The 27,166-nt window shown below is 44.0% G+C and overlaps 1 protein-coding gene across 1 annotated transcript in view; it reads right to left on the reverse strand.

Moving 5' to 3' along the window:
- Positions 1–27,166, reverse strand: part of CASK (calcium/calmodulin dependent serine protein kinase) — a 286,458-nt gene that overhangs the window by 204,312 nt on the left and 54,980 nt on the right. The window contains 1 exon segment of the mRNA XM_040423804.1: positions 25,115–25,227. Within this exon segment, the coding sequence (XP_040279738.1) occupies positions 25,115–25,227 (113 nt within the window).

A 27,166-nucleotide genomic window follows, 5' to 3' on the forward strand; every position in this document is an offset into this window, starting at 1 on the left:
CTAGTGAATGGAAAGTGGTAGGACTATGTTCTCATCACTGGCATCTATGCCCCTTTTGATGCAACCCATTATCTTATTGGCCTTGGCAGCAGCTGCCTGACACTGGCTTCTACAGCTTAGTTTGCGGTTCACTAAAATTCCTAGGTCCTTTTCTATGCCAGCGTTAGGCTACATGCACAAGACCGTTGTTTGTTTTGCGGTCCACAAATCAAGGATCCGCAAAACACGGATGGTGTCCGTGCGCGTTCCGCAATTTGCGGAACGGCACAGACACCCTTTAATATAACTGCTTATTCTTGTCTGCAAAGCGCAGAAAAGAATAGGACAGGTTATATTTTTCTGCGGGGCCACGGAACGGAGCAACGGATGCTGACAGCACACGGAGTGCTGTCCGCATCATTTGAAGCCCCATTGAAGTGAATAGGGCCGCATCCGAGGCGCCAAAACTGCGGCTCGGATGCGGACCAAAACAACGGCCGTGTGCATTAGGCCTTACCCATTGTTTTACCATTTAGTATGTACGGGTGACTTTCATTATTCCTTCCCATGTGCATAACCTTACATTAGTCAGTGTTAAACCTCATCTGCCACTTATCTGCCCAAGCCTCCAATCTATCCAGATCCCTCTGTAACAGTATACTGTCCTCTTCCGTTTTAATTACACTGACCAAAAATATAAACACATCAACATTTTCGGTTTTGCTCCCATTTTGCATGAGCTGAACTCAAAGATCTGAAACATTTTCTACATACACTAAAGACCCATTACTCGCAAATATTGTTCACAAATCTGTCTAAATCTGTGTTAGTGAGCACTTCTCCTTTGCCGAGATAATCCATACCACCTCCCAGGTGTGGCATATCAAGGTGCTAATTAGACAGCATGAATATTGCATAGGTGTGCCTTAGACTGCCCACAATAATAGGACACTCTGAAATGTGCACAGTTTTGCCAGTCAGTATCTGGTGCTTAAACATGCTTAATGGGTGACATGTCCGGTGAGTATGCTGGCCATGCAAGAACTGGGATGTTTTCAGCTTCCAGGAATTGTGTACAGATATGAGGCCGTGCATTATGCTCCAACATGAGGTGATGGTCGTGGATGAATGGCACAACAATGGGCCTCAGGATCTCGTCACGGTATCTCTGAATTCAAAATGCCATCAATAAAATGCACCTGTGTTTGTTGTCCATAACATAAACCTGCCCATACCATAACGCCACCATAAGCCACTCGATCCACAACATTGACGTCAGCAAACCGCTCACCCACGCCGTCTGCTCTGAACAGTGAAAACCGGGACTCATCCGTGAAAATGATGCCTTTCCAACATGCCAGATGCCAATGTGAGCATTTGCCCTCTCAAGTCGGTTACCACGACGAACTGCAGTCAGGCCAAGACCCCGATGAGGACGGCAAGCGTGCAGATGAGCTTCCCTGAGACGGTTTCTGAAAGTTTGTGCAGAAATTCTTTGGTTATGCAAACAGATTGTTGCTGCAGCTGTCCGGGTGTCTGGTCTCAGACAATCATGGAAGTGAAGATGCTGGATGTGGAGGTCCTGGGCTGGTGTGGTTACAAGTCATCTGCGGTTATGAGGCCGGTTGGATGTACTGCCAAATTCTTGGAGTTTATGGTAGAGAAATGAACATTCTTTGCATGGGCAAACAGTTCTGGTAGACATTCTTGCAGTCAACATGCCAATTGCACGATCCCTCAAACATTGCGACATCTGTGGCCTTGTGCTGTGTGATCAAACTGCACATTTCAGAGTGGCCTTTTTATTGTGGGAAGTCTAAAGGCACTCCTGTGCAATATTCATGCTGTCTAATCAGCACCTTGATATGCCACACCTGTAAGGTCAGTGCTCCAGACCCAAAAAAATGACCAGGAGCCATTGGCTCCTAAACTAAAAAATTTAGGAGCCAAATTACATTTTTTAGTCGCCAAATTTTAAATGCATATAATTAAAAAAAAAAGGACTTTGAGAAGATGAGACGCAGGTCACAGTAGTGAGCCAGCACTACATATAGGAGAAAACAGCACCACATGCCTCTCACATCCAGGGACATTTTCTGGGGAACAAGGGGACTAAAAATGGCGAATTGCGTGGTTTAGAGTTTTTTTTTCTGTTACGGCCTTCACCGAGCAGAAATATTTTTTTATATTTTAATAGCTCACACTTTTTGGGACGTGGCGATATGTAATATGTTCTTTATTGTTTGTAAATTTTATATGTAAAACTGGGAAGGGGGCCATTTAAACTTTTAGTATTTTTTATTTTTTTTTAAAACTTTTTATTTAACAACCATTTCTTCCCTTAGCGACTAGAACCTGGATCTTTTCATCCCTTGTGCTATTCACCCTGATAGAGCTCTATCAGGGTGAATAGGATCTCACATCTCCCTGCTGCCCTGGGCTCTGTGCACACAGCAGCAGGGAGCTGAACATGGCAGCCAAGGCTTCAGTAGCGTCCTGGCTGCCATGGTAACGATCTGAGCCCCAGCAGTGTAATCTGCCACTGCCACCAATGAAGGGGATGGGGACACTGTGGCCACCATATAACAAAGGGAGGGAGACGGGGACAACTTGTGGCCAGTGATAATGGGGGGGGGGGGGGGGGGAGGAGAAAGAGGCTTTGGGAGAGCGCACTGCACCACCAATGAATGTTTAAAGAGGACCTTTCACTTACTATTATTCCTGGGCGCCGCTCTGTTCGTCCGCTGTGGCCCCCGGTATTTTCAGCAGAGGAAGGAGGAGGAGACGCCAGTGTCTCTCCGTCTCCATAACAGCAGCGCTGTCCAATCAGAGCGCAGAGCTCAGAGCCAGGGAGAAAAAAAAACCTCCCTGGCTCTGAGTTCTGTGCTGTGATTGGACAGCGCTGCTGTCAGGGAGAAGGACAGACACTGGAGTCTCCTCCTCCTTCCTCTGAATGCTGAAAATACCGGGGGCCACAGCGGACGAACGGAGCGGCGCCCAGGAATAATAGTAAGTGCACTTAGATCCCTGGGCGCCGCTCTATGCAGCCTGCTGATAAGTTCAGATTCTTTGGACCCATGAAAGGTCCTCTTTGACCCCTTCATACAATTGTCTGCAGCGGTATCGCAGACCGGGCACCCGGCCTCAATAACAGGGCATGCGATCTGTGGCACCTGAGGGGGTTAATGGCCGCTGATCGCCTGCCCTGTTATTGAGGCCGGGTGCCCGGTCTGCGATACCGCTGCAGACACTTATGTTTTACATTCATTGGCAGCGCAGTGGCGACAGCTCCTCCCCTCCTCCTCCCTGCTATATCCCCATTGGTGGTAGTGGGACTCCTTCCTTCTCCACTGTGCGGTGTGCTAGTGAAGGGAACTTAGGCTGCGCAGGATCGTGGCGGTACAGTCGCAAATGGCGACAAGACTAAAAAGTCTTGTCGCCATCTGCAAATTTTAAGGCGCATTGGCGACCGTTTTGGTCGCCATCTGGAGCCCTGAAGGTGGGACGGATTATCTCGGCAAAAGAAGTGCTCACTAACACAGTTTAGACAGATTTGTGAACAATATTTGAGAGTAATGGGTCTTGTGTATGTAGAAAATGTTTCAGATTTTAGTTCAGCTTATGCAAAATGGGAGCAAAACCGAAAGTGTTGCGTTTATATTTTTGGTCAGTGTACTTTACAGTTTAGTGTCATCTGCAAAAATTGATATTTTACTGTGAAAGCCTTCTACAAGATCATTAAATATATTGAAGAGGATAGGGCCCAATACTGACCCCTGAGGTACCCCACTAGTGACAGTGACCCAATCTGAGTGTGTACCATTAATAACCACCCTCTGTGTTCTATTACTGAGCCAGTTACTTACCCACATGCAGACATTTTCTCCCAGTCCAAGCATTCTGATTTTATATACTAACATTTTAGGCGGTACAGTGTCAAATGCTTTGGAGAAGTCCAGATATAAGACATCCACTGATTCGCCGCTGTTAAGTCTAGAACTTAACTCCTCATAAAAACTGATTAAATTAGTTTGTCATGACCGAGCTCTAATTAAGCCAAGCTGATATGGCGTTATTTGCTTATTTTCATTGAGGTACTCCAAGATAGCATCTCTTAGAAAACCTTCAAACAGTTTACCCACGACAGATTTTAAACTCATCAGCCTATAGTTTTTGGGCTCTGTTTTTGGACCCTTTTTGAATATTGGCACCAGATTTGCTATGCGCCAATCCTGTGGAACACTCCCTGTCAGTATAGTCCTTAAATATCAGAAATAAGGGTCTGGATATGACATTACTTAATTCTCTTAGGTTACAGGGGTGTATGCCATCTGGTCCTGGCGATTTGTCTATTTTAATCTTTTTAAGACGCTGCTGTACGTCTTCCTGGGTCAGACAGGGCACTTTTAATGGGGATTTTACCTTTACATTCTGCATTTCATCTGACGGTTTATTTTCCACAGTGAATACAGTGGAGAAAAAAAAAAATATTTAATAGCTTTGCTTTCTCCTCATCACTCTCTGCAACTCCTTCCCTCATTACTCTGTAGAGAGCCGACACCTTCAGATTTATACTTTTTACCATTTATATAATTGAAGAACATTTTAGGGCTAGTTTTGCTCTCTGGCAATTAATCTCTGTCTCTAGTTTGGCTGCTTTTATTAGTTTTTTACATATTCTATTTTTTTCCTTATAGTTTTTCAGTGCTTCCTCGCTACCCTCCCGTTTCAGTGATTTAAGTGCTTTCTTTTTGTCATTTATTGCTTTCCTTACAGTTTTTTATCCACATTGTTTTTTTCTTGTTACTTAACCTTTTTATTCCCAGAAGGTATGTACCTCTCACAATTAGATTTTAGGATGCTTTAAAAAATATCCCATTATGTGGCTGCATTTTTATTTTTGAGGACTTTCTCCCAGTTAGATGGGCCTATGGCCTCTCTTAGTTGGCTTAAATTTAGCTTTTTTTTTTTAAGTTTGGTATTTTTTATCCTCCCTGAAGAAAAGCTCTTTTGAATGACAATTGGAAGGTTACTTCTTTATGGTCACCATTTCCCAGGTGTCCCCCGACCTGCACATCTGTTGTTCTGTCAGGTCTATTGGTTAATACTAAGTCCAGTATGATCGTCCCTCTAGTCGAGTCCTGAACCAGTTGGGATTGTCTTTGGTTATTGCCAAGAACCCGTTTCCTTTATGAGATATACAAGTTTCAGTTTCCCAGTCTATATCTGGGTAGTTGAAGTCCCACATAATAACCACCTCATTATGATTTACCACCTCTTCTATCTTGTTTAGTAGTAGATTTTCTGTGGACTCTGGTATATTAGGTGGTTTATAATAAACTCCTATTATTTTTTTTGCCTCCATGTATTTCTACCCACAGTGACTACATGTTCACGTCCCTCACTTATAACTTCCCAGAGTGTGGGCTTTAGACAGAACATTACATAAAGGCAGACCCCTACCCCTCTCTGGTTTTGGCGATCCATTCTAAACAGACTAACCCTGTACATTAACTGCCCAGTCATAGCTATCTTCCAGCCATGTCTTAGTTATTCCCACTATGTCATAGTCCTCCTCACACATCACTAATTCCAGTTCCCCAGTTTTATTAGCCAGGCTTCTGGCATTAGTATATATGGTCTCTATATGCACTAACACCGCCCCTGTCCCCCCCCCCAATCCCTAAATTTAAACACTCCTCCAATCTTCTAGCCATCTTCTCTCCCAACACAGCTGCCCCTTCCCCATTGAGGTGCCACCCATCCCTACGATAGAGCCTGTAGCAGACAGAGAAGTCGGCCCAGTTCTCCAGGAACCCAAACCTCTCCTTCCTACACCAGTTCTTGAGCCACTTGTTAACCTCCCTGGTCTCCTGCTGCCTTTCTTGTGTGGCTCGTGGTACAGGTAGTATTTCGGAAAACACTACCTTTGAGGTCCTTGCCCTAAGCTTGTGACCTAAATCCCTAAAATCATTTTTAAGGACGCTCCACTTACCTCTAACTTTGTCATTGGTTCCGATATGGACAATGACTGCTGGATCTTCTCCAGCCCCTCCCAATAATCTGTCAACTCGATCAGCGATGTGTCAAACTCGAGTGCCAAGAAGACAACACACCATTCGACGATCCCGGTCTTTGTAACAGATCGCCCTATCTTTACCCCTAATAATTGAGTCTCCCACTACCAGCACCTGTCTGGCCTGCCCTGCTCTTCTGGTACCCTGCTTACTGGAGCTGACATTCCCCTGACTGGTAGAGGAAGGGTCCGGCTGCAGAAGTGCACTCCCTGAACCGACATCCCCCTGATCTGCCAACCTTGCAAACTTGGGGTGTGTCAGATCAGGGCTAGTCTACCTGGCACTCTTCCCTCTACCCCGCTTTCTAACTGTTATCCAGCTAGCTACCTCACTTTTCTGAGCCTCCTCGCTACCACTCTCCCCCACATCTACCCCATAGAGTGCTTGCTCAGTGAGCAGCAAACTCTTTTTCAAATTGTCAACGCTTCTCAGTGTTGAAACTTGTCCGGTTAGATACACTATGTGCGATTCAGAATGGGCAATTTGCTCACATTTTGAACAAAGATATGCACCCTCAAACGGCTGCTCCAGGACTGCATACAGTAGACAAGATGTGCAATGGACTGCGCAGTCAATGGAACACATACTAAATGGGGATTACGCAAGAAAAGAGAAAAATACAATATAGTGCAGTGATAAGAATCTAACTTACTGTAGTCCCCTCCTAAAGTCCCTGAATCTGAAGTCACGTAATCTAAAGTCAAACACTTAATACAAACACACACTTGAAATCAAACACGTGAATGCTCACAAACTCACGTTGTTTGTCTGCTTGTATAGGTGCAGCTCTCAAACCAGACTGCTTTTTTTCCTCTGGATTCAATGCTTCTCGCCCTTAAATCTCATTCTTATTACAGTGACAGTGATGGCTCTGCACATATAGGAGATAGATCAGAGGATCCTGCTGAGGAGAAAGTGCTCCACAGTCACTCTGTTCCAAACAAAGTGGCAGCCTGTAGCAGTCACACATCGCTCAGGCACATAAAGCTGGATTTAAGTAGGTTTTTGCATTGTTATTCTCTATACAAGCACCGACTACAGGATGTCTGTTATCTAATGTTCTCGCGCATTGTTTGCATTTTGCCTGCAGGTACTTATGACACGAGACTGACAATCTGCTCACTACAGCAACTGTAAGTAATGTGGCTGAGAGGTAGCACAAAACGCATCCAAAACCTTCCATAGGTATTATATAATACAGGAATAATAGGAAAATGTATAGAAGATGGATAGTTTTTTCGTCTAACCGGTTTTTATCTTCTGTGTGAAGTTTTTTATTCCGTTTCTGTATAGGATTATAGGGACAATCATCTTGCAAAGGTTGTGCAGGGAGGGGGAGGTGTTCGGCTGTAATCACTTATTGTCATTGGTGGATGCCGTGTTATCTGTATCCAGCTGTAAGAGAATTGTTATCCTGTCTGTGATGATTATGACTTGACTGCTGTGAAGTGAACTCTACAAAATCAGCACCTGGACATTCACAGCGATTGGTAAAGCTGTGTTCACACTTTGATTATTTGATCAGTTATTTACATCAGTAATTGTGAGCCAAAACCAGGCGCGGGTCAAAAAACACAGAACAGGAGCAGATCTTTCCATTATAACTTATCTAGGAGTAGGCTTTACTTTTGGCTCACTAAAATTGGTGGAAATAACTGATCAAATAACTGAAGTGTGAACTCACCCTAAGTCATGCAAAACTATACTGTAAATGCAGAGCCCATGCCATCGGCAGCAGTAACATATATATAAAATTTATTTTTATTTTTCTCTCTCTTTGTCCTCTGCTCCTCTCCATGCACCTCTATGGGACTGCCAAAATAAGCCAAGTCCTTAATGGGCTAAAGTTCAGAGGTCAGTGTATAAAATACTTGTTTTATCACTTACATGTCTAAAAAAAAAAATTATATATATATATATATATATATATATATATATATATATATATATATATATATATATATATATATATAAATAAATAAAAGGCACTCTGGTATTTAACCACCTCCGGACCGCCTAACGCAGATTCGCGTTCCGGAGGTGGCAGCGCTGCGCACAGTCACGCATATACGCGTCATCTCGCGAGACGCGAGATTTCGCTCCAAGCCGGCCCGCGCATGCGCATCGCGGGCCGGCAAAAGTTAAAGAACAAGTTAGTCACCAGCCTGCCAGCAACGATCATTGGCTGGCAGGCTGGCGATTTTTAAAAAATCCAATCACAAGCCATATAACAGATCATATTAGTAAATATGATCTGTTATATGGCTTGTCTTCTCCTGTGCTGGTCCTTTTCGTCGGTTGGATCCAGCACAGGAGCAGACTTCACAGTGAGTAGCACCAACACTACACCTTAGCCCCAGATCACCCCCCTGCACCCCAATTAACCCTTTGATCACCCCTTTGATCGCCCCTGTCAATCACCAGTGAAAGGAAAAAAAGTGATCAGTGTAAACTGTCACTTTTTTTTTTTCACTAGTATTGGCTGTTAGGTTTTAGGGATAGTTTAGGCCCCTTGGTTAGGTAGTTAGCGTCAGTTAGCGCCCACCCCACCGCACCGCAGTCACTTTTATTCGCTGAATAGCGTATCGCTAATCAGCATTTGTACTTTTATAGTATCTGTAAGTGATCAAAACTGATCACGGTCAGATCTATAATAGTATTAGTGTCACTTTAGTTCGCCCTCCACCCAAAACGCAGTGTTTGCCCGATCAGGCCTGATCGGTCGCCCACACGTGCGTTCACCCACGCCCGCCCCACCGCAGTGACAAAAAATATATATTTTTTGATCACTGCACATTCATTTTACACGCACTGCGGCGATAAAAAAATCAGTTTTGATATTTTTTATCAACCGCAGCGGCCTCCGGTACTTCGCTAGCCTCCCCTTTGTAAGACAGGTTTGCTTTTTTTCTTGGGTAGTCTCAGGGAATACCCCTAAATTTAGTAGTCCAAAATGTCAAACAGGGGGTATTCTTCTGAAGAGGCCTACAGGATTCTGACCCAGTCGGATGAGGAGTGGGAACCCTCATCTGATGAATCTAGCGGGTCAGAATATGAACCTGTGGAAAGCAGTGGCTCTCTGACCCAAAGTTCGGACGAGGAGGTGGAGGTCCCTGGCAGCACCAGGCGTACCCGGCCCCATGTCGCTAGACCACAGGTTATGCAGGATCCGCTTCAAGAGCAGCAGAGTGGGGCTGTCGCTGCCGGATCACGTGGTGAGGCATACACCAGCAGCGCAGCCCTCCCTGGACCTAGTACCAGCACTGCCGTACAACATGGTGACGTGGCGAGCACCAGAAGGGCAGTTGAAGCTGGTACGGTGGCACGTGCACTAGTTACCCCGTCGCAGCCACCGCAAAGACAGGCCCGTAGAGCCCCTAGAATCCCTGAGGTGCTGGCAAACCCTGATTGGCAGTCACCAACTTCAGCCGCACCTGTAGTTCCCCCTTTCACCGCCCAGTCTGGAGTTCGGGTTGAGACGGCTCAAATCGGTTCGGCCCTGGGATTTTTTGAGCTGTTCTTGACTGCGGAGCTCTTGGACTTAGTCGTGGCAGAGACCAACCAGTATGCCACACAATTTATATCCGCCAACCCGGGAAGCTTTTATGCCCAGCCTTTCCGGTGGAAACCAGTCCAAGTTTCCGAAATTAAAATTTTTTTGGGCCTTCTCCTCAACATGGGCCTGACAAAAAAGCATGAATTGCGGTCATATTGGTCAACGCACCCGATTCATCACATGCCCATGTTCTCTGCTGCTATGTCCAGGGCACGATTTGAGGCCATCCTCCGTTTCCTGCATTTTAGCGACAACACCACCTCCCGTCCCAGAGGCCACCCAGCTTTTGACCGGCTCCACAAAATTCGGCCCCTCATAGACCATTTCAACCAGAAATTTGCAGATTTGTATACCCCCGAGCAAAACATCTGCGTAGACGAGTCCCTAATACATTTTACCGGGCGCCTTGGCTTCAAACAGTACATCCCAAGCAAGCGTGCCCGGTATGGGGTCAAATTGTATAAGCTCTGTGAAAGGGCCACAGGCTATACCCACAAATTTCGTGTCTATGAGGGAAAAGATCAGACCCTGGAGCCGGTCGGTTGCCCTGACTACCTGGGGAGCAGTGGGAAGACAGTCTGGGACTTGGTGTCACCCTTATTCGGCAAGGGGTACCATCTTTATGTGGACAATTTTTACACAAGTGTGGCCCTCTTTAGGCATTTGTTTCTAGAACGGATTTGCGCCTGTGGCACCGCGCGAACTAGTCGCGTGGGCTTCCCCCAACGGCTTGTAACCACCCGTCTTGCAAGGGGGCAGAGGGCTGCCTTGTGTAACGAAGAACTGCTCGCGGTGAAATGGAGAGACAAGCGTGACGTTTACATGCTCTCCTCCATTCACGCAGACACGACAATCCAAATTGAGCGAGCAACCCGTGTCATTGAAAAGCCCCTCTGTGTCCACGACTATAATGCGCTCATGGGAGGGGTGGACTTCAATGACCAGATGTTGTCTCCGTATTTAGTTTCCCGCAGAACCAGACGCTGGTATAAGAAGGTGTCTGTATATTTAATTCAATTGGCGCTGTACAATAGTTTTGTTCTCTACAGTAAGGCTGGGAGAACACGATCTTTCCTCAAATTCCAGGAAGAGATCATCGAGAACCTCCTTTACCCAGGAGGTTCCGTGGCCCCATCCCCCAGTGTAGTTAGCCGTCTACACGAGCGACATTTCCCCAGTGTCGTTCCTGGTACCTCAACCCAACCGTCACCCCGAAAAAGATGTCGTGTCTGTAGCAGGAGTGGAATAAGGCGTGACACCCGCTATTTCTGTCCTGACTGTGCTGACCACCCTGCCCTATGCTATGGAGAGTGTTTCCGGAAGTACCACACACAGGTACACCTAGCATAGGGATTGCATCTCACAGGACAGGCACACAGGGCTATTAGGGCCCTTTTACTCTCAGCTGCTGCAAACCTCTCCTTTCACCTGGGATAAAGTGCATAACGTACTTCGCCACATCTTTGGGCGATTTGCGCTTTGCACATTGTCCCATGGGGAAGGAGAGGTTTGTTCTATAAAGGTAAAAAAAACTAAACAAAAAAAAAATTACCGGTAAGTAAAAAAGTTAAAAAAGTTTAAAAAAGTTAATATGTTCTGTTCTAAAGTTAATAAAGTTATTGCTTTGCGGCCTGGTTTTTTCTTTTTTGTTTTGTTTTTTTTACCTTCCAGGTGGACCAACCGATCGACCAGCTGCAGCACTGATGTGCATTCGGACAGAAGCATTGTGCTGCTGTCAGATTACACGCAAGTCGGTGTATGCGGCGCTGCAAGACGAGATTTCTCCTCTGCAGTAAAAGATATGTTTGCCGAGGCATATGAGCTGAGGAGGTGGCGGTGTTCATATACTTTGGCAAACACTTTGTATATATAAAAAAAAAAATCCCGGCAATGATTTATTCATCCACATCGATTGATGTGAATGGAGAAATCTGGTTTGCCAGGGCATACGAGCTGAAGTGGGTATGGATGTTGGGCGGAGCTCCTATGTCCTGGCAGACGCCTTTCCCCTCCTTTTTCTTTTTTTGGCAGAGATTTTTTCATCCACATTGATCGATGCGAATGAAGAAATCTGTGCCGTTCATTTTTTTCTTTCAGCCCAGAGGCTGAACGGAAAAAAAAAATCTCATTACCCGTATGCTCAATATAAGGAGAATAGCAGAAACTCCTAATGCTGGGCATACATGTAATGATTGCGGAGACCCTCAAATGCCAGGGCAGTACAAACACCCCACAAATAACACCATTTTGGAAAGAAGACACCCCAAGGTATTTGCTGAGGGGCATATTGAGTCCATGAAAGATTGAAATTTTTGTCCCAAGTTAGCGGAAAGGGAGACTTTGTGAGAACAAAATCCAAAAAATCAATTTCCGCTAACTTGTGCCAAAATTTTTTTTTTTCAATGAACTCGCCATGCCCCTCATTGAATACCTTGGGGTGTCTTCTTTCCAAAATGGGGTCACATGTGGGGTATTTATACTGCCCTGGCATTTTAGGGGCCCCAAAGCGTGAGAAGAAGTCTGGTATCCAAATGTCTAAAAATGCCCTCCTAAAAGGAATTTGGGCCCCTTTGCCCACCTAGGCTGCAAAAAAGTGTCACACATGTGGTATCTCCGTATTCAGCAGAAGTTGGGGAATATGTTTTGGGGTGTCATTTTACATATACCCATGCTGGGTGAGATAAATATCTTGGTCAAATGCCAACTTTGTATAAAAAAATGGGAAAAGTTGTCTTTTGCCAAGATATTTCTCTCACCCAGCATGGGTATATGTAAAATGACACCCCAAAACACATTCCTTACCTTCTTCTGAGTACGGAGATACCAGATGTGTGACACTTTTTTGCAGCCTAGCTGGGCAAAGGGGCCCACATTCCAAAGAGCACCTTTCAGATTTCACAGGTCATTTACCTACTTACCAGACATTAGGGCCCCTGGAAAATGCCAGGGCAGTATAACTGCCCCACAAGTGACCCCATTTTGGAAAGAAGACACCCCAAGGTATTCCGTGAGGGGCATGGCAAGTTCCTAGAATTTTTTATTTTTTGTCACAAGTTAGTGGAAAATGATGATTTTTTTTTTTTTTTTTTTTTTTCATACAAAGTCTCCTATTCCACTAACTTGTGACAAAAAAAAAAAATTTCCATGAACTCACTATGCCCATCAGCGAATACCTTGGGGTCTCTTCTTTCCAAAATGGGGTCACTTGTGGGGTAGTTATACTGCCCTGGCATTCTAGGGGCCCAAATGTGTGGTAAGGAGTTTGAAATCAAATTCAGTAAAAAATGACCTGTGAAATCCAAAAGGTGCTCTTTGGAATATGGGCCCCTTTGCCCACCTAGGCTGCAAAAAAGTGTCACACATCTGGTATCTCCGTACTCAGGAGAAGGTGGGGAATGTGTTTTGGGGTGTCATTTTATATATACCCATGCTGGGTGAGAGAAATATCTTGGCAAAAGACAACTTTTCCCATTTCTTTATACAAAGTTGTCATTTGACCAAGATATTTATCTCACCCAGCATGGGTATATGTAAAAAGACACCCCAAAACACATTCCTCAACTTCTCCTGAGTACGGCAATACCACATGTGTGACACTTTTTTGCAGCCTAGGTGGGCAAAGGGGCCCATATTCCAAAGAGCACCTTTCGGATTTTACTCGTCATTTTTTACAGAATTTGATTTCAAACTCCTTACCACACATTTGGGCCCCTAGAATGCCAGGGCAGTATAACTACCCCACAAGTGACCCCATTTTGGAAAGAAGAGACCCCAAGGTATTCGCTGATGGGCATAGTGAGTTCATGGAAGTTTTTATTTTTTGTCACAAGTTAGTGGAATATGAGACTTTGTATGAAAAAAAAAAAAAAAAAAATCATCATTTTCCACTAACTTGTGACAAAAAATAAAAAATTCTAGGAACTCGCCATGCCCCTCACGGAATAGCTTGGGGTGTCTTCTTTCCAAAATGGGGTCACTTGTGGGGTAGTTATACTGCCCTGGCATTCTAGGGGCCCAAATGTGTGGTAAGGAGTTAGAAATCAAATTCTGTAAAAAATGATGAGTGAAATCCGAAAGGTGCTCTTTGGAATATGGGCCCCTTTGCCCACCTAGGCTGCAAAAAAGTGTCACACATCTAGTTATACTGCCCTGGCATTCTAGGGGCCCAAATGTGTGGTAAAGAGTTTGAAATCAAATTCAGTAAAAAATGACGAGTGAAATCCGAAAGGTGCTCTTTGGAATATGGGCCCCTTTGCCCACCTAGGCTGCAAAAAAGTGTCACACATCTGGTATCCCCGTACTCAGGAGAAGGTGGGGAATGTGTTTTGGGGTGTCATTTTATATATACCCATGCTGGGTGAGAGAAATATCTTGGCAAAAGACAACTTTTCCCATTTTTTTATACAAAGTTGTCATTTGACCAAGATATTTATCTCACCCAGCATGGGTATATGTAAAAAGACACCCCAAAACACATTCCTCAACTTCTCCTGAGTACGGGGATACCAGATGTGTGACACTTTTTTGCAGCCTAGGTGGGCAAAGGGGCCCATATTCCAAAGAGCACCTTTCGGATTTCACTCGTCATTTTTTACTGAATTTGATTTCAAACTCTTTACCACACATTTGGGCCCCTAGAATGCCAGGGCAGTATAACTACCCCACAAGTGACCCCATTTTGGAAAGAAGAGACCCCAAGGTATTCGCTGATGGGCATAGTGAGTTCATGGAAGTTTTTATTTTTTGTCACAAGTTAGTGGAATATGAGACTTTGTATGAAAAAAAAAAAAAAAAAAAAAATCATCATTTTCCACTAACTTGTGACAAAAAATAAAAAATTCTAGGAACTCGCCATGCCCCTCACGGAATAGCTTGGGGTGTCTTCTTTCCAAAATGGGGTCACTTGTGGGGTAGTTATACTGCCCTGGCATTCTAGGGGCCCAAATGTGTGGTAAGGAGTTAGAAATCAAATTCTGTAAAAAATGATGAGTGAAATCCGAAAGGTGCTCTTTGGAATATGGGCCCCTTTGCCCACCTAGGCTGCAAAAAAGTGTCACACATCTGGTATCTCCGTACTCAGGAGAAGGTGGGGAATGTGTTTTGGGGTGTCATTTTATATATACCCATGCTGGGTGAGAGAAATATCTTGGCAAAAGACAACTTTTCCCATTTTTTTATACAAAGTTGTCATTTGACCAAGATATTTATCTCACCCAGCATGGGTATATGTAAAAAGACACCCCAAAACACATTCCTCAACTTCTCCTGAGTACGGGGATACCAGATGTGTGACACTTTTTTGCAGCCTAGGTGGGCAAAGGGGCCCATATTCCAAAGAGCACCTTTCGGATTTCACTCGTCATTTTTTACTGAATTTGATTTCAAACTCTTTACCACACATTTGGGCCCCTAGAATGCCAGGGCAGTATAACTACCCCACAAGTGACCCCATTTTGGAAAGAAGAGACCCCAAGGTATTCGCTGATGGGCATAGTGAGTTCATAGAACTTTTTATTTTTTGTCACAAGTTAGTGGAATATGAGACTTTGTAAGAAAAAAAAAAAAAAAAAAAAAAAATCATCATTTTCCGCTAACTTGTGACAAAAAATAAAAAGTTCTATGAACTCACTATGCCCATCAGCGAATACCTTAGGGTGTGTACTTTCAGAAATGGGGTCATTTGTGGGGTGTTTGTACTGTCTGGGCATTGTAGAACCTCAGGAAACATGACAGGTGCTCAGAAAGTCAGAGCTGCTTCAAAAAGCGGAAATTCACATTTTTGTACCATAGTTTGTAAACGCTATAACTTTTACCCAAACCATTTTTTTTTTACCCAAACATTTTTTTTTTATCAAAGACATGTAGAACTATAAATTTAGAGCAAAATTTCTATATGGATGTCGTTTTTTTTTGCAAAATTTTACAACTGAAAGTGAAAAATGTCATTTTTTTGCAAAAAAATCGTTAAATTTCGATTAATAACAAAAAAAGTAAAAATGTCAGCAGCAATGAAATACCACCAAATGAAAGCTCTATTAGTGAGAAGAAAAGGAGGTAAAATTCATTTGGGTGGTAAGTTGCATGACCGAGCAATAAACGGTGAAAGTAGTGTAGGTCAGAAGTGTAAAAAGTGGCCTGGTCTTTCAGGGTGTTTAAGCACTGGGGGCTGAGGTGGTTAAAGAGTAGTTCATCCAATTCCGTCAAACTTTACAAATATTGTCCTTATTTGATAGGAACATGGGTCCTTTTGCCACCATTATAAAAGGATCAGCTTGTACCTCATTTTTGCATTAATCTCGTTAAAAGCGTTAATCTCCGCCCTTATGAAATTCTGAAGACAGCTATAAAAAGATGGAGTCTCCTCAGCCACTGTTTTATCTATACATTGCTGGCATAACCTCTTGCTATATTCAACAGCCAGAGAACATTTGCATAAGGCACATTCTTTGTGACGTCTTTTAGAAACCGCTTTTTTAGGTTTTTCCTGCAAGATACATACATTCATCCATCAAAAGATGGTTATAAAATCAGTGGCTACACCAGCCTCTCACATCTCCCTGGTACCGAGGTCGGGTTGGCCACCGGGTCCTCCCTAGTTTCTTTCCTTTCCTCTTCCATACTGCAGCACTTGAGCCCAGACTCTGTCTCTGCAATCGCGACCGCCGGCAGCCATTTCCGGGATCCAGTGGCGCTTTAAACCACACCCCCCCTGCACGTAACTCCAATCCATGCGCTCCATGCCTCACTCTCAACCCAGAAGTGGCGGTCACGTGAGCGGAGCTTCTCCTACGACTCCCCCCCTGGCTGGATCTCCTGCAACGGATGCTTACTGGTGCACGTTATCGCACCAAAGCATCATGCCCCTCCATTGCTTAGGAACGCGAAGCCATTACGCCTCTGCAAGCCCCACTGTGCACAGCGTGCCACATAAAACGGGAGCCGCAGGTAACAGGGCAGCCTAGGGGGAAGAGGACGAACCACAGGCTTCCCCTCAAAAACAGGAAACCATACTGAGGGCAGAGAGGAATCTCCCCCTTTTTGTGCCGCAGGTTTCCTGTCTTTGGGGGGCAGATCCATCCTCTCTCGCGGTGCTGTCGTGGGTGAGGGGTAAAAGGTATATTTTTTTCGCTAAGGTACCTTTAAAACAGGATACCTATGTTGTTGCCACTGGCTTTCAAGGGATTGTCCCACCATTACATGTGATTTACATGCCAATAAGTGGAAATCTGTCAGCAGTTTTGAGCATGCAAAACTGCTTATAGTGTTAGGTATAGGTCGGGGAGAACAGGACAAATATACCTTTTGTGGAGCTTTCATTATCAGGAGTAGTGTATATATGCACTTTCATTTTTGCCAGATTCTGCTCCTACAAGTGCCCAGGATATGGAGCTTCACCATGAAGTGCTCTGAACATTCGGATGCTTCACAGATCCTCTCCTCGGAGTGACAGCTGCAGTATCCAACCAGAAGACCAATACAGCTGTCACTCATCAGAGGGTGGAGCCGTGAAGAAGCCCAATGAAAAGCTCCATCTTTAAATGCCATGTACACGTTTGGAGGCAATTTATTTTAATGATTGCATGTTACTCACTTTTGGCTAAAAATAATTTTTTCAATTGGCCTTTAGGCAAATAATGAGATGTTCTGCCACAAAGGATTAAATGTTTTTCTAGCTGTGTGACTGGTACTTTCACTTTGTGCCGGTCATCTAATAAACCTGATCTCTAAATTACTAAAGGGAACTTTCACACTAGCGTTATTCTTTTCCCGGCATTTAGTTCCATCCTAATACCGGAAAAGAACTGATCCGTTTTATCCTAATGCATTCTGAATGGAGAGCAATCCGTTCAGGATGTCTTCAGTTCAGTCTTTTTGACTTTTCAGGACGGAGATAATACCGCAGCATGTTGCGGTTTTATCTGTCCAAATTTCCAGAACACTTGCCGGAATGCCCATTTTTTCTCATTGACATGCATTAATGCCGGATCCAGCCCCGAGTGTTCCAGCAAAACGGATCCAGCATTGAGGTCTGCGCATGCTCAGACCGCAGAAAATCTGTAAAATAAAATAAATTCCGGATCCATTTTTCCGGATGACACTGGAGAGACGGATCCAGTATGTCAATGCATTTGTCATACGGATCAGGATTCGTCTGACAAATGACATCAGTTTGCATGCATTTTGACGGATCCGGCAGGCAGTTCCGTCGCCGGAACTGCCTGCCGGAATCCTTTACCGCTGGTGTGAAAGTACCCCAAGAGGTCAAACGCTTATTTAAGCCACATTCTTATCAGTAAGATAAGAACTGAGCTACAGTATGATGGGTGTTTAGTAGGTCAGAGAGCAGAGACAAGGGTTCTACAGGATGTCCGCTCTGTACAGAAAAAAAGGACGCCATATTTTTAATAAAGACCAATTTAAACTCAAAAAGAATACAACACAATAATAAAAAAAAGAATTGCAACAAAAAGGTGTACATAACCTTTAAGGAGTATTCTAACTGCCAGCTCTGCACAAAATCACCCTAATTGTTTCATAGTATTGGTCAATATTCACTACTAAATTCTGTCACAAGACAGACCATGCAACATGCCTACAATTAAATTAGTGATGTGCGAGGTTCCTGAAATTCGATACAGCCAAGTCAGCTGATTCGATTTGGGTCTAAATAAATTTGACTCAAATCTAAAATGTCCCAATTGTCCTGACAAGCTGAGGATGACATTCAAAAGGTATCCTAAGACTGTATGCAACTCATTTCTAGCGCTTTAATGTTAAAGGGAGTCTGCCACCACATTTTGACATTATAGACCGCTTACATAGCGCTGTAGTATAACTGTAGATGATTGAAATGGTACCTTTGTTGTGTTCTTGTGAAGTTCACCTGAGGCAAAAACTGACTTTAATTCGTATGTAAATGAGGGCTCGCAAGTGCCCAGGCGCGGCGTTCACTTCGTTGGAGCCCAGGCTGCTTTGCCTCTTTTGCTCATATCCCTGCCCCAGCCTCTACCCGCCCTCCTCTTCACTTGCGACCTCCTCCTTTCCCAGCGAGATCCCGCTCTCTGTCTCGCTGGGCCGGGGCATGCACACTGCGATGCCCATTGTGGGCACGGCATCACTGTAGCTACTGCGCATGCGCCGGCCAACTGCACGAAACCAGCGGGAAGGAGGCGGACCAGGGGCGCAGTAGCTACAGTGAAGCCGTGCCCACAATGGGCAGTGCGCATGCCCCAACCCAGCGAGGGAGCTCGCAGGATCTTGCTGGGAGAGAGGGAGGATGCAAGGGAAGAGAAGGGCGGGCAGAAGCAGAGGCTGGGGCAGAGATATGAGCAAAAGAGGCAGAGCAGCCTGGGCTCCAACGAAGTGAACGCTGCCCCTGGGCACTTGCGAGCCCTTATTTACATACAAATAAGTCCATTTTTGCCTTGGGTGAACTTCACAAGAAAACAACAAAGGTACCATTTCAATCATCTAGTTATGCTACAGAGTTATGTAAGCAGTCTATAATGTCAAAATGTGGTGACAGACTCCTAGACATCATTTGTAATGTTACAGTGACATATTTGGCTCTGGGTAAACGCATGGCTGCTGGTGGCAACTAGAGATGAGCGAATTTCAGGTTATGAAATTCATTCAGGCTTTGTTTACTGGTAAAAGGTGAATTGCGTTATGGATTTCGTTACCACGGACCAGAACGCAATTCTATGACTGAATGATTAACGGAATGCCTTTAGAGGCAGTTATTCATTCCATCATAATAGAAGTCTATAGGCTGCAAAACAGATCCGTCCCATTTCAGTTATGCAGGAGAGGACTCCCCAGCATAACGGAAATGGGACGGATCCGTTTAGCAGCCCATAGACTTCAATTATAACGGAAGGAATAACGGAATGCCTCTAAAATGCATTCCGTCATAGAATTGCGTTATGGTCCGTGGTAACTGAATCCATAACACAATTCAGCTTTTCACCAGTAAACGAAGCGTGAACGAATTTCAAAATATGAAATTCACTCATCTCTAGTGGTAAACAAACACTCTTTAACCCCTTCAGGACACAGCCTTTTTTTTACCTTCCAGACCTATTTTTCCAAATCTGACTTTGGAATGCTTTTACTTATCCAAACGATTCTGAAAATGTTCTCCTAACATATTGTACTTTATATGTTAAAGGTAAATTTGAGTCGATATGTTTTACCTTTATTTAAAAAAATCCCGAAATTTACCAAAAATGTGGGAAAATGAACCATTTTCTAAATTAGAATTTCTCTGCTGAATAGCGATACCTCAAATTGGTTATTAATTAACATTTCTCATGTCTACTTTATGTTTGCATCATTTCGTGAATGTAATTTTTTAGGATGTTAGGATTTGATTTTTAGAAGCAAAATGTTCACATATTTAAGGAAATTTCCAAAATCCACTTTAAAGGAGAAATTGAGTTTTGAAGTCACTTTGTGGGGGCTCAAAGTTTCATTTATTTTTTTTTGCAGATTTTACATGTAAGGCAGAAAGGACTAACAGCTACAAACCTCAATATTTAATTATCCTGATTCTGCAGTTTACAGAAAAACCCCATGTGTGGTCGTACTCTGCTCTATGGGCACACGGCAGGGCTCAGAAGAAAAGGAGCGCCATATGGTTTTTGAAGAGCAGATTTTTTCTGGAATGGTTTTTGGGCTCCATGTTACATTTGAAGCCACACTAAGCTACGCCCACAGTAGAATCCCCCAAAAAGTGACCCAATTTTGGGAAATACACCCCTTCACAATGTTATATCTGTTTATTATGGGAAAGGGGCTGCCTTCTCAGCTATTGGGTCCCGGTCACCGCAACGCGGGCACTCGATGAGGAGGGAGCCCCTTCCTCCGCAAACCCTGTACATGCCGCGGTAAGCGCTGACTGTGGCATACAAAGGGTTAAAGTGCTGGCATTGGTGTATTCACTGATGCCGGCGCATACAGCAGGGGCACGGCTGTCAGTAACAGCCAGACCCCTGCCGCAGCTCCTGCACCAGCCCAATCATCGCCCCGTACCTGTATAGCAGCTGTCAGGAAGTCACTTCCAGATTCGCCATACATGTATGACGGATGTCGGAAAAGGGTTAAAGGATACCTGTCAGCAGATTTGTACCTATGAAACTGGCATGTAAGGTTGGCAGCAAAAGGCATCTGTGTTGGTCCAATGTTCATATGTGCCCATATTACTGAGAAAAATTATGTTTTAATATATGCAAATGAGCCTCAAGGAGCAATGAGGGTGTTGCAGGCTCTGCTCTCTCTGCAACTGCAGTGCCCTCTCCACTTTGGGCCAGGTAGTGAAATCCTCATCATGCCTGGCCTTCTCAAAGTGCACAGGGCACGGAAGCTGCAGAAAAAGCAGAGCCTCTAGATCAGTGATGGCGAACCTAAGGCACGGGTGCCAGGGGCGGCACTCAGAGGCCTCTCTGTGGGCACCCGCGCCCTAGAAAAAGTCTATGGCGTACCAATATGCTTTAGACTTTTCCTGCCATTCATCAGCACAGAACTCTCTATGAACAGCACAGGCAGCGCACTGAATGTAGGCAAGCTATTATAGCTCAATGATAAAGTACATGGAAGATATACTATATTGGTATTCAGGTTAAATTGCCGTGTTGGCAATTTGAGATAAATAAGTGGGTATTGGGTTGCAGTTTGGGTACTCTGTCTCTAAAAGGTTCATCATCACTGCTCTAGATGTAACGGCAATGCTCCTGTTGCTCCCAGACGCTCACTTGAATATATTAAAACATCAGTTTTCTCAGCAATGTGGACACACATGAACATGGGACCAACACAGATGTCTTCAGCTGCCAAGCGCACATGTAACAGGTCAGCCAGTTTTATAGGTACAAATCTAGTGACAGATGCCCTTTAAAATTCAGTCATTAAATTTTTTAACTACTCCAAAAAAGTTTTCTTTTTGAACTTTTCAGAATTGGCATGCCATTAGTCTGATTGGAAGTGGTCTGACCATGACTTATGACTTTGCTGGGGCCCCCATCAATTATTCAGATGTCTCCCAAAACTGACAACAGCAAAATCCACCAACTATTAAGGAACACTGAAAATGTAGCATTTGCTCTACGGCAGAGGTCAGAAACCTTGACAACTCCAGCCGTTTTAAAACTACAACCCCGAATATGCATACTAAGGGTACTTTCACACTTGCGGCAGTGTAATCCAGCAAGTAATTCCATCGTCGGATCAGCCGATCTGGATGTGACTGAAAGCATTTGTGAGACGGATCCGGATACGGATCTGTCTCACAAATGCATTGCAAGAACGGATCAGTCTCTCCGCTTGTTATGCGGATAGACGGATCTGTCTTGTATTTTTTTTTCTTCACAGTTTTCAGGTGTTTCAGTAATCCGATACTAATACATGTCAATGTAAATTAATTCCGGATCCCGCATTCCAGAAACTGATTAGGCATTTTGGATGGAGATCATACCGCAGCATGCTGCGGTTTTACCTTTTGCCTGGTCAGTTAAAAAGACTGAACTGAAGACATCCTGAACGGATTGCTCTCCATTCAGAATGCATGGGGAGGAGGGTCCATTCACACGTCGACAATTTCGTTCCGCATTTTGCAGAACGGAATTGTGGACCCATTCATTTCTATGGGGCAGCACGATGTGCTGCCCGGATCCGGAATTGCAGATCTATTTTTTTCAGGATTGGAAATTGCAGAACATGTCCTATTCTTGTCAACAATTGCGGACAAGAATAGGCATTTTCTATTAAGTGCCGGCGATGTGCGGTCCGCAAAATGCGGAACGCACATCGCCGATGTCCGTGTTTTACGGATGCGTGGATCTGTAAAACACATACAGACGTTTGAATAGACCCTAAAACTGATCTGTTCTTTTCCGGTATAGAGCCCCGAGGACGGAACTCTATGCCGGAAAAGAAAAACGTAAGTGTGAAAGTACCCCAAGTTGTTCTCAGAACTCTAATAATAGTGAATGGAGCATGCTGGGTGTTGTGGTTTCACACTAGCTGGAGTGCCGAAGGTCGCTGGCCCCTGCTCTATGTCTCAAGATCCTATGAAAAATTGCCCTGTGCAATGGTTGGCAAGTCTGGTCAAAATTAGAAGCATCTGACGACATTGAGTAATCTGAGATCTGGAGAGAGAGCTCTTAACATTAATAACGACGTAAAAGCGGCATTCTATGTCACTACTTGAATTAGCGTAGAAGAGTGGCGCGCTTACGGGTTTAATTATTCTCACAACTATTTCAAGGGTCTATTGGCATGCCTGCCTAGAAAGATTACAGAGCACGGTTCTGACATTAGCTCCTCTGGGCTGCGCGCTGGGACCAAGCCTAAATTCTTCCCTTACCTACCCGTGGGAATGGATACAAAGAGGAGAAATTATTACCAAGCCATGTCTAATGTCCTCTACAAGGCTGCTTCTTCAGTTTTAATACTTTAATGCAATTACTGACAACACGAGACTGTGACACTGTTAACATTACGGTAGTTCAGTTCAGAAGTCTGAAAACTTCCTGCATTCATTATAATAGAGATACATAGACAGCATGTGCCACAGCTGCATAGCGGCCCAGAGAAAAAAGCATCATAAAAACCATGGGGGTTTATCAAAGCTTTTAGCCACATTAATAGTGTAAATAAGTCGCAAAAAATGGCGCACTCCATATTTGCACCAATGCAACTTTTAGAGGTTCTCACCACTTTTTAAAAAGTGGTGAGAAATGTGGCGGGGCTTAGCACGACCCACCAGATTTACTATAACTTACACAAGAAACTGGCATAACTTGTAGCTCCTGTCCGTGCCATCCGGTTTTTGATCAGATCTGTTTAAACCTGTAAACTATCCGATTAAAGACGTTGCGTCCTCCCCACGAGCCATTCACATAGCCTCTACAACTGGCAGCTATATAACCATTAGCCCAATATCTTAGATATTTTGGGAAACTGATTAACTCCATCACTGCCCCAGATATTAGCATAACCCCTTCACTACTGTAGGACGCCCAGTGTTTGACTCATCACTCACGTAAATACTAAACAGGAAAACTTCCAAAAATGTTAACATTTTCTTTTTCCACCCACTGTTATAGTTTGGCCAGCTTACATGATCCTACTTTCCTGCCAACATCTGACGCCAGCAGGATGTCGGGACACCCCCATACTCATACTATGCCAATATGAATCTAATGTATACTGAAAGCTTTATGGGTGCATTTCTGCAATCCTGGCCCTGCTGTCCAAACCATCGCCCTGGGCCTGTGGTAGCTCTTCAAAGCTCTATATGCCTCACATGTACAGGAACACTCAAAATAAATGGAATTTGCATTTATACAAACTGCTGGTGTTAAGTGTGCCATATAAAGTAGATGGGTATCGACTGACCCGCTGATTTTGACAGGAGTGGTTGACCATTTTATGTATATACTAAGAATCTGGCGGCAGCTTCTCTGCTCTCCCATTCACTACATGGGCACGCTCTGCCAAGAAGAGAATACATATGTATAGGAGAGTCGGGAGAGAGATAGCTGTTGGCAGAATGAGCGTTTGGCTGACAGCCATCTAATGTGTATGGCCAGCTTCTCACACGTAATGTATGGCATGGTCATCTGGTCTGCCACTCCGATAATCCCCTCTGCTCCACCATTTATTAGTAGCTTACCAATTATTAAAATTTTATGGTCTGCTCTCCAAAACCTTTGACTGCCGCTAGTGAACAACCCACCAGTGCAGCACTTCTTATACCAGTGCTTCAGTCTACATTTAGAGACCACATTACTCCGCATGAAAGGTGTTATTGGTCATAATCAACTTGTCCGTAAAATCAGAGCAACCAAAATCCGATATACAAGCTTATCACTTAGTAAAATACCCACATCACTAGTTTTATAAGAGGTGGTGAAAAACCCAAATATGATTACTAGTTAGAAATGACAATTAACTTCTCGCAGGGAACCTTCATAAGGCTACGTCCACATCTGCGGTACGGTATTCCGGTAGGTCCACCTGACCCCTATTCACTACAATAGGATCAGGTGAGTTTCTGACAAGAATACAGGCTTTTTGCTGTAAACGCTGCAGTCTTTTCCTTACAAAAAGCATCCATTCTTGCCCAAAAAAACTGATGGATTCTACTAGTGCAGGGATCAGCAACCTCCGGCACTCCAGGTGTGGCGAAACTACAACTCCCAGCATGCTCACTTGCTTGGCTGTTCTAAGAACTCCTATATAAGTGAGTGGAGCATGCTGGGAGTTGTAGTTTCACAACAGCTGGAGTGCCGTAGGTTGCTGATTCCTGTATTCGTGAATAGGGATCCGGAAGGTCCCAGCTATGCTGGACACAGTCATTTCAGTAATCCGTTCCTCTGTCAGCACCACAGATGTGAGTCTAGCCTAATATACAGCAGAGAGCAAACTACAAAACTCTCCAAACTGGGAAGGAGGTGTGGGGACAGTTAAAAATTGAAATTAGGAACATGAAAAATCTTACCTTCTGTGCTTAATCCTGGACTTGATGTAAACTTTGCGACATCGACAATTTTCACAGCAAACTGCTGTCCAGTTTCCCTGTTGATACATCTTCGGACAACACTGAATGGGCCCCTAAAGAGAGAAATCAATGGTTAACACGGAAATGTACACGGCTCCTGCACACACCATTACATAGCGACCTTAGGCTATGTTCACATGTAATTGCAACATGTTTAGCATATGCACAGGTAAAGCTTCCAGCACTACAAGGTGACCCTTAGCAAAGACCAAGAGTGTCCTCCATGGTACAGCCAGGGAGAGAAAAAAAAAAGCTAACCTTCTCCCTCGCTGTGACACTCTCCGCTGTGACTGGATCATGGCACAGCCAGGGAGAGGGAGATGCCCATTGAGAAACCCTGGCGTCTCCTCCCCCCTACATTAAAAATACTAGACGGGAAAACAGCAGGGGGGCACAGCGGGGCGTAGGAGCGATATTTAAAAAAAAAAAAAAACAGGCAGGGTGGCAGCATCAGCCGGGGGTACCCGGCAAAGAAAGGTATTTAAACTTAAAAAAAATATATATAAATTTATGAAAAGGTCCTCTAAGACTGGCGTCTAAAATGTCGGTCTTAATAAAATGACCCCATTAGCTTGTAAGCTCCACTGGAGAAAGCAAGGAATGATTATGTCTATAACGAGGAATATGTCAGCACTATATATACTGTGAGTAAAATAATAAGTATGACCAAAAGGAGACGTATGCCAATGTATGGCCACTAATTAGGTGTCAACATGTCTCAAGAGAAACATTGTTCATGCAACTAAGGGCATTTTAATAATTTGCACTAAAGACGACTTGTGAAATTTAACGACAAAACCCCATGGAGCATGTCTGTCTAGGTTTAGTCAATTCTAGACCGTGCTCTCCTGCTTATAAATGGAGCAGCCAAGGTAAAAGAAAATAGAGCTCCACCGTCAGCTTCAAAACCTAAAACTATTCCATACCCATATAAGCTGAGTTCACACTTCAGTTATTTGGTCAAAACCAGGAGCAGGTCACACACACACACACACACACACAAAAAAAGCAAATCTTTCCATTAGGGTCCATTCACATTGTGCAGCCCCATAGAAATGAATGTGTCCGTTCTGGTTTTGGTTCACACTAACTGATGGAAATAACTGAAGTGTGAACTTGGCCTACACACACTTATGCCTGATTTAAAAATGATTAATTGTTTTATGATTGCATTGTACTTAAAACTTTTTTTTTTTTACTTGGTCTTTATTACAAATATGGAGTACTTTTTTCTGTACAGGGCTGAGATGCTCTAATAGAGTGATCTAAATTTTCTCTGCTCCATCAGCCAGCTACTCTGAAGGGCTCCTCATCTCTGCTCACTCATAGCTCAGTTCTTATCTTACCAATAAGAATGTGGCTTAAATAAGTCTTTATGACCTTTTAGTAAAATTAGAGATAAGGGTTATTGGATGTAAGCACAAAGTACTATTCACACAGCTAATCTCAACTGAAAAAAAAATATTTTTAGCCCAAAATGAGTAAAATGGTATCATAAAAAATATTTGCCTCTGAAGGTGTACATAGCCATTAAAGAGGTATTCCCATCTCAAACATTGATGGCAGATCACTAGGAAATGCCACTGTCAGATAGGAGCAGGGCCCAAAGGTGGCATGGCACCAGCATCAGAAGTGAACAAAGAAGCCGTGCAAGGATAGCCACCTCTCCATTCACTGCTATGGGACTGACGAATATAGCAAAGCCAAGAACTGCCTCAACCAATGAGAGAGGAGCTTATAATATTGTTAAAAAAATTTTAATAAATAGAGAATGATCTAGAAGATAGAGTCTTATAGACTGGTGGTATCATTAACACTATTTCCTGCCATTATATGACTTGTATCTGGCAGCTAGATCCTTAGTTTGCAGTTCTCCTAGATCTGGTGGGAGGAATATCTCCCTCCTAACTTTCTCATTTAGAAGCAGCCCCAGGATCATGGAGTACTTGACAGAAAAGAACTGATCTGTAATAATGTAAAGAGAGCACTTTG

Source organism: Bufo bufo, chromosome 3, assembly GCF_905171765.1.
Source record: "Bufo bufo chromosome 3, aBufBuf1.1, whole genome shotgun sequence".
Taxonomy (NCBI): Eukaryota; Metazoa; Chordata; class Amphibia; order Anura; family Bufonidae; genus Bufo; species Bufo bufo.